The 12500-nt window shown below is 45.1% G+C and overlaps 1 protein-coding gene across 1 annotated transcript in view; it reads right to left on the bottom strand.

The window, feature by feature from the left end:
* akap6 (A kinase (PRKA) anchor protein 6) overlaps positions 1–12500 on the bottom strand; it is a 143458-nt gene that overhangs the window by 129795 nt on the left and 1163 nt on the right. Inside the window, exons 2-5 of the mRNA XM_061082090.1 lie at positions 12322–12493; positions 1771–1880; positions 1360–1501; positions 61–756 (exon numbers count right to left, since the gene is read on the bottom strand). Of these exons, the coding sequence (XP_060938073.1) occupies positions 61–756; positions 1360–1501; positions 1771–1880; positions 12322–12493 (1120 nt within the window). The remainder of the gene's footprint in view (positions 1–60; positions 757–1359; positions 1502–1770; positions 1881–12321; positions 12494–12500) is intronic.

Below are 12500 nucleotides of genomic sequence, written 5' to 3'. Positions count from 1 at the left end.
GTGGTTCAGCCAGTAAATAACTTTTTATCATCTCTAAAGTCTTTATTAGAAGAGACGAACCTGCAGGCTCTCGTACGACAGTGACACATTTTCTGGATAAACCGAGTCCAGTTCCAACCAGAACTTGGAGCGGTCCGGAGGATCCATGAGGGAGGGGGTGCTTCGGCTCAGCTCGGCCTGGAACTGGAGGCCAGAGAGCGGGCTGACCTTCCCAGAGCGCCCCCTGGTGGTCTCGCTCCGGGTTCTTCTGTCTGAGTACAGGGCCGCTCTCTTGGGGAGGGACGGCTGAGTGGGAGACACCTCGGTGCTGTGGCTCACGCCCTGCAGGGGGCGCTTGGCACCTTCACTGTGGCTGGGCGTGCCACACTGAATTATGGGTAATAATGAGGGAGAATGGTTGTGGTTTATGAAGTCACCGGGCGTGGTGAGCTCAGGTAAACTGTTAGAGAGTTCTGGGTTTGAGGGGCAGGGTCCTTCGCTCTCCACGGACCCCAGGTCTGGGAGGGGGTTCTGGGCCCGATGGAGCTCCTGGTCCTGGTCCTGGTCCTGGTCCTGGTCCTGGTCCTGGTCCTGGTCCTGGTCCTGGTCCTGGTCCTGGTCGTCTGGTTCTGCTCCCGGCGCCTCGGACTCGTCCCCCGGGCTGTAGTCACTCAGCTCGAAGGCGGTGATTCCACAGTCCAGAGAGAAGTAGTCCTGGCTGCAGCGGATGGTCAGCTGACCACAGTCGTCCACCTCGGTCAGCGCGTCCAGACGAGTCTGCAGAGGGAGGAGTCAGAACTTTAAGATCTTTAAGGTTGTGCTCATTTGTTTCATTGAGGGAGTTCTCGAGTCTGGTCTCATGTGCAGCTGACTTCTCCTGCAGTGATTGTAACTGCTAGTTGACTTGGCCATAGTATTTTATACTGACAATTTTTTTTATATACCTTGTATTACTGTATATATATATATGCATTTATTTCATTCTTATTTATTCAATGTATCAACTCTTTATTGTACCCTCCGCACCATTGTAAATGAGGGTCTTATTCCTCAATGTGTTTTCCGAGGCTTAAATAAATATTCAATCAATATCTGTTATCGTTCGTTGTTTGTGTCGAAATAAATCATTGGATCAACTATCAATGAAATGATCAAAATCAAGACACAAGATAAATATTTGACCCTTTTTTAAGGAACTGCAATTTATCTCATTTGTTTTGGGGAAACTTCAAATTCAGTTTTGAGGAGATTCTGTCAGTGGCTTCATCTTCTGTGAACTTACAGGTAGTTCAGGAATCATCTTAAAGAACAGTGAGAACAAATAGACTATCTATGTGTGTGTGTGTGTGTGTGTGTGTGTGTGTCTGTTGTGTGGTTTACCTGGTGCTGGTCCTGGCTGAAGGCCTGCAGGATGTCCGTCTGACGGGTGTAGTTTCCGTTGGAGTCCTGCAGACCCTGGAGGAGACGTTCCTTCAGGACCAGGACGGACACTCGGAGCTGGTGCCACAGCAGCTGCACCGTCCTGCACCGAGAGACATGAGGACACCAGCGTTTAACCACAGCTCCTCCGTTATAGATATTAATAAACTGTACAGCGACGGCAGCTGACCGAGCTCCAGGTCCGACAGAAGAGAGACTTTTACTTTAAAATTAGTTGCTTTACGTGCGAGAAAATAAGGAACAAAACAACAAAGAATAAGTCGTTAGTTTGTTTTTCTAAATCCAAGAGAAACTGAAGAAAGTCAGAGAAGACGAAGCTGAGCTGGAAGATGAAGACTCTCAGCAGCTCACCTGATGTCCACGATGATGTTGACGGAGTAAGACAGAAGCTTCAGGGAGAACTCCGTCTCCAGCAGAGCGTGGATCTGCTCCACATGGTCTGAGATGTCCTCACAGATGTCCTACACACACACACACACACACACACACACAGACACACACAGTCATGAGTGTATGATAACAGCTGCTGGAGGACAGAAACGTCTGATCCAGTAAAAGCAGAAGTGAGGAGGATGTTTCCAGTTTTAAACATGACTCAGGTTCACGTGGGATCATGTTTATCTCTCAGTGTCGGCTTTATTAAACTGAGCGATGTCACCAAACTGGATTCAGACAAACCGGCTCCGACTCCGATCAAAAATAACAGCGAGCACTTCTCAGGGGTCACTTTATTATTTTCAAGTTACTATTATAAGATTATAGTTTCTGTGTTTGATAAGATGTTTCTATTGTTTGTTAAATTAAAGGAATAGTTCAACGTTTTGGGTGGAAAAGGATTTTGAGCACAATTGCACAATATGCAGTTTTGTGCCACTAGGGGTCACTCAATCAAAACAATGACTGAAGACAGTTTGGTGCAGCAGTGAGGGATGATGGGAGTTGTAGTCTTCATGCAGTCGACTCCTCCTCTACAGAATAAACAGAGCTGATGATTCAATCTAGTAAAAACACTGAATAAAGTTTATAACCTCCGACGCTGTTAGAATGAAACACGTCTCTGATTGGCTGAGAGTCGAGCTGCTGCTGCTCTGCTCGTTTCTCTGAAAACTTCAGATCCTGACGACTAAAATCCTTCATCTGCTTCAAATATAGAGTTAAAAACCACTAGGATCTAGAAAGTATATAGCAAAAATGTGACCAGAACACTGTAACATGCACAAAGAGGATGTGACGCCACCAACAGGCGACTGAATGAAACACAGCGTTACCTTGATTAAAACTACAGATTTGTGCAGCTTTGTATAAGTATAAAGTATAATGTAACACAACACAAGTCTGATGGGAGCTCAGTTTGAACCTTGAAGTGGAATCAGGTTCCAGATATTGACATTTACTCATATTTCATATCTCAGCTGCTTCAGAACCTTCAAACTCAAAATGTTTAGAAAAGTTTTGGTGCAAAGCCACAAAAATAAAAAGCTCCTTAACAAAGCAGCAGTTTAAAACGATTCAAGAGGCAGAGTGAGAATTTATCTGCAGCTAATAATGAGCAGAACATTAATAAGTCTTTAATATATTGTTCATGATTCACTTGTCTCCCTCACGTGTCAGATTAGCTGAACTCATTCGAGCTAAAAGTAGTCGACCTTTCCGAAGAGGTCGACTTGGCTCCGAACCCTCGACAGATACTTTACATCCCCCCCCGCTCGCTGCGTCACCGTGCTGCTCCATGGCGACCGGCGTGCACAACACAACACCCCCCCTCCCCCCCCCCCGCTCTGCATCCAGACGCCGCCCGGCATGTGAGGATGTAGGTCACACACGCAGCTCCTGCTGAGCACCGACCCAGAGTGTCGATGATCTCCTCAACGTGTTTGTGATGGAACCACAACCTGGAGATCTGCAGGTGAACAACGTGGAACCGATAAAGATCAGGTCATGGTCCTGAACATCTGGAGTCTGTGGTCAGTGGGTCAACATCTGTCCTCATCTGTGGTGCTCATGTCACCTCAGTTCACACTGAAACATCCTGCACACACACAAATCCTCTAAAACATACTGATCCTCTTTATCTACACAAAAGGAACTTGAACTCAGTTAACACACACACACACACACACACACACACACACAGACACACACACACACACACACACACTCACACACACACACACACACTGACACACACACACACACACACACACTCACACACACACACACACACACACACACAGCAGTTTCATCATCAAAGGGCTGTCATGAGATTCTAAAACTGAAAATGTCATCGTTGTCTTTCAGAAGCTTCAATAATTCACACACAGCTTTCAAATGCTAATACAGACACACACACACACACACACACACACACACACACACAGACACACACAGGCCCCATCTGATTGAATTAACACCAAGTGTGTCGTTTCCATCTAAAGTAATTTGTTAGAAGATCTTCAGTCCAGTCAGACTGTTGGGAGCTAATGAGACCCGCTGTGTGTGTGTGTGTGTGTGTGTGTGTGTGTGTGTGTGTGTGTGTGTGTGTGTGTGTGTGTGTGTGTGTGTGTGTGTGTGTGCGTGTGCATGGCTGTATATTTTTCTGAAGAACTTTTTCTGTCCCAGTGACTTTAGTGAACAAAGAAATTGCTAATTTGTCTCTTGTCTTTGTCTCTTTCTTAATTTACTAAATTGCAAATAAATATAAACACTAATCTTATAAATGACATAAATGTTTGTGTTAATATTAGTAAAGTATATTAGTAATAAAGTATATTAGTAATATACTTTACATTCATCTGGAGAACATCTATAAACATTAATCCAGATGCTCTTGCAGCTTAATTCACTTTCTGTGTGTGATTTACACTAAATAATTCGTACTTGCTATGACACACACTTCATATTTTGATAACACACACACACACACACACACACACACACACACACACACACACACACACACATGTTTCTTACGCAGCCCGGTCACGTACAGTGAAGACACGAGCTGTCGATCACAGACTCCAAACGTCCAGCAGGATTTCTAATTGCCTCAAATGCATCTGAAGCAACTCGACTCGAGCTTCAGCTCCGATCGCATCTCGGCCTCATCAGCGCCGACTTCAAAGGCCTCAGCGCCGCGGCGTGCAAAGCTCCCGCGACAGCTCGGCCTCATCGGCCCATTCCGTCCAATCAGCTTCACCTCCTCTCCGTCCAATCAGCTTCACCTGCTCCTCTCCGGCCCATCAGAGGGTTCTACCTCAGAGATCAAATGCTCCCGTGCTCCTTCGCCCCCTGGAGGATTCACATTAAACGGCTTCAAAGACGACTCAGACCCGCGGCTGCGAAACAAAGACTCGATAGCGGCGCTTTCTCTGTTTTCAAAGTTGCAGCTTCTGACTCCAAACGTTGGTTTATCCGTGTGTCAGGTTCCCGTCTCTCTGCCGGCGTGTTTCTGAACGTGGTCGTCTGCTGCCGGACGTCAGAACAACTTGAACCTGAGGGCGACGGGAATCCATCAGAGTCGGATCCATCGGCTCCAACGCGTCCAACGGGAAAAGACTTGATCTCTGGTCTTCACTTTCTTTAGAACGTTTCTCTGAATGAAAACATTACGTGAAACACACTGAGCCTCAGACTCCAGATCGCAAAATGGAGGGAAATCCTCAGAGAGAAGAAGCTGGAGGTGTCGAGGCCTTTTCACATGTTCACATGTTCACACGTCTGTTACAACATCTGGAACTTTAACTCTGGATCAGACTAAATAAAACTATTGGAAGATCTAAAGCTGGTTTTATGTCAATAAAACACATTTTTACCTGTTGTTGGATTCATGTAATTCATCCATAAATTAAAGAATCTGCTTTTCAAACCGATCAATTTGCTAAACAACTTTTACATTCATTGATAGGAAAAGAAACAAAAAGTGCATCCTGTTGAAAAGCTGCTTCCTTGTGACTTCAGCATCAGAAATACTTTAAAACTCTTCAAATCTATTAATTTAGCATGAAAGATTGTTTTGGCTGCAGCTTCAAAAACACCAGATTCAAGCTGAAGTTAAACATCAGTAAAACATTGATTCATCAACTGGGAAATTTAATTTATCTTATTTAGTCTTAAAGCAACTTGAGAAGCAGAAGAAAGAAAACTGAGGCTTCATCAAACTTTTACGTTTCATTCAGGAGGAAGTCCGATAAGTTCCTGAGCAGCAGAACCAGACCAGAGCAGCAGAACCAGAGCAGAACCAGAGCAGAACCAGAGCAGAACCAGAGCAGCAGAACCAGAGCAGAACCAGAGCAGCAGAACCAGAGCAGAACCAGAGCAGCAGAACCAGAGCAGCAGAACCAGAGCAGAACCAGAGCAGATCCGAGGCCGGACAACACTACCAGAGAGTTCTTACCTTTTCACACAGGTTTTTTCGGATCCTGTCTTTTTTTCAAAGATCCAAATGAACAGATCTGAAAGTTCTGAAAACAAAATGTTCCTTAAACTCAACAAAGAAAAGTCAGAGAGTTTGTCTGGAGGTAAAATGTGTGATTCCTCTGTCGAGAGAAACCAACTGACTGCTGCTCCTCATGTGGCAGCGACTGTCATGCTGGGTGTGTGTGTGTCTGTGTGTGTGTGTGTGTGTGTGTGTGTGTGTGTGTGTGTGTGTGTGTGTGTGTGTGTGTGTTGACCTGCTTCTTGCAGGAGGGGTGTTGATGTTGGGGAGAGGAGGGGTGACAACAGTTGGGAAGGCTATTTTAGGATCAACCTCATCAACCCCTCCTCTCTCTAACACTCTCACACACACACACACACACACACACACACACACACACACACACACACACACACACACACACACACACACACACACACACACACACACACACACACAACCACAGACACACACACACACTGTAGCTGTATATTCAGGTTGTCACTCTGTCCACTTAAAACACACAAACCAATCTGTTGTACTTTCCCTCTCACCCTCCCCCACTTGTCTCTCTGTCTTCACTTTAGGTAGAGACACACACACACACACACACACACACACACACACACACACACACACACACACACACACACACACACACACACACCTTTAATGTAAGACCCGTTCACACCTGGTATTAAACTAAGATCTATATCCAGATAAAGAAACAAATTTTATGTTGTGTTATTTTGTGCGTTATTTCTATGGCAAAAATTACATAAAACACACAAAATTCCGACTTGCCGTGTGTCACCCCCCCATTCTCCCTCTTCACATCCAATATATATAGTATATATACTGTATATATATCATTGTGATAATTGTTATGCATCTGTGTGCACACAACCTCACAGACAAACAACAACATGTCAGTAAGTCTGTTTGTACAAAGTGATGAAATTAGGCCTTTATAAGGTTTTAGTATCACTTGAATATAAAAATATAAAATATATGTTCATAGACTCCAGGTCCAGAAAGTGAAAATTTATAAAAAAGTGTCTGAAACTTGAATTCTCTAAAAAGCAAAAAAAATAAGTAATTGTCGTCACACTGAAGGTTTAAAGCTCAAAGACTGAGGAAGAAGACCAGGATCACAGGATCACACACACACACACACACACACACACACACACACACACACACACACACACACACACACACACACACACACACACACGTCTGCAGTGCAACAGCTGCCAGTTGTGAGAGCAGCAAAGGAGAGAGGGAGGGAGAGAAGTGAAGGTTAAGGCTATTTCCTGGGAAAGAAAAGGTGTTTCATCATGAATATAATAAGTTATTCTGATTGTAAAAACCAGGAAACTGACAAACTTTGAACGTCCTTCAGCAGAACATGTTGTTGTGTCTGTGAGTCTGATCTGAACAGTGGGTCAATTCTCATGAGCCTCAAATTTAAATATTCAAGTTCAGTTCTGAATTTTTCATCTGTGACACTGAGTCTTTGTTTGTGATCGTGACGACTTTCACTTCCTGATCACAAAGCACTAATCCTGAAAATCACCTCATTCCTTCCTGAGTTGAAAAGGTCGACTGAACCAAAGTGACTCCTCTTTCCTGCTTCTTGCTTCCTGCTTCCTGCTTCCTGCTTCCTGCTTCCTTCTGTCTGCGCCTCCTTCCTGCTTCCTGCTTCCTTCTGTCTGCGCCTCCTTCCTTTCCTCTCATATAAATATATCTGTGGCTCTGATGCTCTCCCAGGATTCCTGGCGCAGCGGCAACAGTGACATCAGGAGACGGAAATATCAGGACAGCTCCTGGACGTGTTTAAATCAAACCTCGTGGAACACACGGATCACGTTCGTGTTAAAACCTGAAGGTGCCTGTAGACGTTCAGGATTTAATCCTGGAGCACAAGACGAGAAGAGAGAGAGCTGATGCTAAAGTAAAACCTAAAGAAACAACAGGATCTAAAAAGTGTTTTAATGCTTAAATACTAAAATATACAGATTGTGGTGCAAATCAAATAAATGGATGTTTTTCTTATTATTAAAAATTCTTGATTATTTTTCAAATTATGTTTTGTTCTTGTAAAAATCTCCGTCTGTGACATTATGGAGTTGGTGTGTGAATCACTAACATAACTGTTGTATCTCTGTCTGTCTGCTAAACACATGGTGCGTGTGTGTGTGTGTGTGTGTGTGTGTGTGTGTGTGTGTGTGTGTGTGTGTGTGTGTGTGTGTGTCTGTGTGTGTGTGTTGCAGCCCCTCCCTCTCTGAGCGACCCAGGACATTCTCCATGCAGCTGTTACACATGCCGCCTGCAGCCCAATGCTAAGAATGGCTGAGAGGCTGACATTGCAACACACATATGCGTGTACACACACACACAGACACACACACAGTGGTTGCATCACTATAATCATGTCCTACAGTTGCTCTGTGGCAAGGTCAGGTTATAGAAAGATGCCCTGAAGGCAAACGCATTCTTAATATGACGGAGAGACGCAGAGAGAGCGAGAGAATAGAAGAAAGAAACAAAGCAAGGAAAGGAAAGAGAAAGAGAAAAGAGGAAAGAGAGAGAGAGAGTTCACCGGAGGCGTGAATCCAAATCTCAAACATCAGTCTCCTCCCGTCCGCCCGACGCCACGCCCGCCCCAACCCAGTCCCACGCCCGGTCGAGGTAACGTCCAATCAGACGTCTCGGTGTCCAGAGACGCTCATGATCTCAAACGCAGACGTCAGCTGCTGATGAACAAAACAAACTGTAACCATAGCAACAGATGGAGCCACGTCAAACTGGTGCCTGACCTTTAAAAACTAAATTAATTTCACTCCAGATTTCAACAAGTTCATTCCTCCTTCAGTGAAAGACTCCGATCAAGATGGTGAATCTCCTCCGAACGTTTGAATCATTTATTTAATCTTTAATCCCAAAACAACATTAGAACAGTAAAATCATGTCTGTGTGTTAAATACAGAGCTGGAGGTAGGACGTGGCTAGCTTAGCTTAGCATAAAGACTGGAAGCAGGGGGAACCGTTAGCCTGGGCCTGAGAGACAACAAAGCTGTGCTCACCAACCATACCTGGCAACATCTTTATATTAAATTAAATTAATTACATAAAAGAATGACAATATGTAATTAATGAGTTTTATAAGTGTTTGTGAATGTATTCCTTCCTCTTTTCAAGGAACAAATCAGTGAGAACGTGAACACTAGGCTGCACGTGTGTTTTTATATATTATAAATGTTATGTATACATTTTGTATATTTATGATTCAAATATCAATGTATGATACAATATGATTCTCACTATTTTCAGGCCTGAACTTATAGAAACAAACATCACTGAACAAATGTGTTTCAATGATGTTTGCTTCGTCACAGGGTTGTAATACATAATTTTTACCACAAGATGGCGCCATCGACCAAGGAGAGTCTCAGTGTTCACAGGATCAGCTCTGATTGGCTCAGAGGAAATATTCAAACATGTTAAACACACAAGTTACAAGATGGAGAAAAGACAAACTGAACAATAAGATCTAACACAGTTAAAGTTCTGTCCCTGGTTCACTGTGGTGAAGAGAGAGAAACTACTGATGACACACACATCAGGACACACACACATCAGGACACACACACACATCAGGACACACACACACACATCAGGACACACACACATCAGGACACACACACACATCAGGACACTCAAACAGAGTCAGAGTGACATCAGTCACATCACAAGGCTGCAGTTGTTATTCTGCCACACACACACACACACACACACACACACACACACACATCAGGACACACACACATCAGGACACACACACATCAGGACAACAGTGGACGACTGCTGCTTCATGTTTAATTCAGAGACACAAGCACGTGACATAGACAAGAGAGTTGAGATGAGGAAACAGAGGAGAGGAAAAGGAGGAGGGAGAGGAAGAGGTAGAGGAAGAGGGAAAGGAGAGGAAGAGGGTGAGGAAAGGAGATGAGACAAGGAGATGAGGAGAGAGAAGAGAAGAGAGAGGAGAGAGGAGAGGAGGAGGGAGAGAAAGAGGAAGAGGAAGAGGAAGAGGAAGAGGAAGAGGAAGAGGAAGAGGACAGGAAGAGGAAGAGGAAGAGGAAGAGGAAGAGGAAGAGGAAGAGGAAGAGGAAGAGGAAGAGGACAGGAAGAGGAAGAGGAGAGGAGAGGAAGACTAAGAGGAAGAGGAGGGGAAGAGGAGGGGAGAGGAGAGGAGGGGAATACGAAGAGGAGGGGAAGAGGGTGAGGATAGGAGAGGAGACGAGGAGACGAGGAGAGAGGAGGAGAGGAGGAGAGGAGGAGAGGAGGAGAGGAGCAGAGGAGGAGAGGAGAGGAGAGAGGAGAGAGGAGAGAGGAGAGGAGAGAGGAGGAGAGGAGGAGAGAGGAGAGAGGAGGAGAGCAGACGAGGAGATAGGAGGAGGAGAGGAGGAGAGGAGAGGAGAGAGTAGAGAGGAGGAGAGGAGAAGAGAGGAAAGAGGAGAGAGGAGAGGAGAGGAAGAGAGGAGGAAAGAGGAAAGAGGAGGAGAGGACAGAAAACCCTGAGAGCATCCGTGTGATGAACAAACATCTGAGTCACCGAAGTTAAAAATACAAACTCATCAATAAAAGATCAAACATGTGAACTGAAGCTTTAATGAAACAGTGAATAATCAATAATCAGTAAATGATAATTCAAACACTAACGAGCTTCAGGAGCCAGAGGTTCAGAGTCATGTGACCAAACCATCAGTTTCCACTCTTCACATGAATAAAGTAAATCGAGTCGTTTCTCCTCCAGGAGTTTTAAAAAGAGACTCACGAGATTTAAATTCTTCATCGACGCAGTAAATTAATCATGAAGACACGAGAACTCAAAATGTATTTTTGGTGTTGTGTTAAAATCCACCTGCGATGAAGAGGAGGAGTCTGAGGAAGAGGAAGAGGAGGAGTCTGACGTGTGAGGAAGAGGATGAATATAGAGTTGACCGCCTCACTGACCAGAGTTACATAAATCAAGCGGTGGTCAAACCGTGTGACCCCTGTACGTCCAGTCATTACATCACACTGAGGCCGGTGGGGGGGGGAGAAGAGGGGCATTGTGGGAAATTTACTGCCTGAGTTGATTCAACTGAAGCTCCAGTGTCTTCATGACTAAACATGTCTGCTTGTTCACGACGGTTCCCACGGTGACACACAGAGAACAAAGCCCTCTTCTCCATCCATCCCTTCATCCATCCATCCATCCATCCATCCCTCCATCATCCATCCATCAGTCCATCCATCCATCATCCATCATCCATCATCCATCATCCATCATCCATCATCCATCATCCATCATCCATCATCCATCCCTCCATCCATCATCCATCATCCATCATCCATCATCCATCATCCATCATCCATCCCTCCACCCCTCCATCATCCATCCATCATCCATCATCCATCATCCATCATCCCTCCATCCATCCCTCCATCCATCCATCATCCATCATCCATCATCCATCATCCATCATCCATCATCCATCCCTCCATCATCCATCCATCAGTCCATCCATCCATCAGTCCATCCATCATCCATCATCCATCATCCATCATCCATCATCCATCATCCATCATCCATCATCTATCCCTCCATCCATCACTCCATCATCTATCATCCATCCCTCCATCCATCATCCATCATCCATCCCTCCATCATCCATCATCCATCATCCATCATCCATCATCCATCATCTATCCCTCCATCATCCATCATCCATCATCCATCATCCATCATCCACTATCCATCATCCATCATCCATCATCCATCATCCATCATCCATCATCCATCATCCATCATCCCTCCATCCCTCCATCATCCATCATCCATCATCCATCATCCATCATCCCTCCATCATCCATCATCCATCATCCATCATCCATCATCCCTCCATCATTCATCCATCATCCCTCCATCATCCATCCATCATCCATCCATCATTGCATGGATCCGGCCCACACATCACTTGGCTTCTCTGCTCCTGTTTTTCCAGATCTGGGCCACGAGTGAACCGGAGAAAAACCACATGTGGTCCAAATCAGTTTGGTTCTATTTGGACGTCAACCATCATCAGCACATGGATCACTTCAGTTTCACATCCACATTCCGGATGGAGACTCAGGAGAAGATCAGAAGTGCTGAGTCACACCTCTGTATTCTATCTGGAATCCTTTGAGGGAAGTTGGAGCCAAAGATTTTTATGTCTAGATAATAATAAATCCAAGTCCAAGTCGATCAATATCTGAGTTCACACACACAACCAAACTAAAAAGCTAGATTAAGGTGAAAGGTTTATTTTCTATCTTTTGAATCGAGGTCACGCCCTCTGACCTGGTTTCTATCGACCGGGTCTCAGAGCAGAGACAGTTTGAAGAGACACGTGAACCATCATGTGTCTGTGTTGCATTGTGGGAAACGGGTTTACCTTGAGCTGCACCAGGTGGACGTCCACGTGTCTGTTGTCCGCGTCCTGTCCTGCAGAGTGAGTCAGCTGAGTCACCCGGTCGCTGGTCGCTCGCAGCCACGTCTCGATCTCCGGCAGGTGGAGCACCACCTTCCAGTCGGCTCCGGTGTGGAGGGGCGGAGGCTTCTGTGACCTGCAAA

Source organism: Limanda limanda, chromosome 12 (assembly GCF_963576545.1).
Source record: "Limanda limanda chromosome 12, fLimLim1.1, whole genome shotgun sequence".
Taxonomy (NCBI): Eukaryota; Metazoa; Chordata; class Actinopteri; order Pleuronectiformes; family Pleuronectidae; genus Limanda; species Limanda limanda.
The sequence above is the reverse complement of the archived record's forward strand: the minus strand, read 5'-3'. Positions and strand labels throughout refer to the sequence as shown.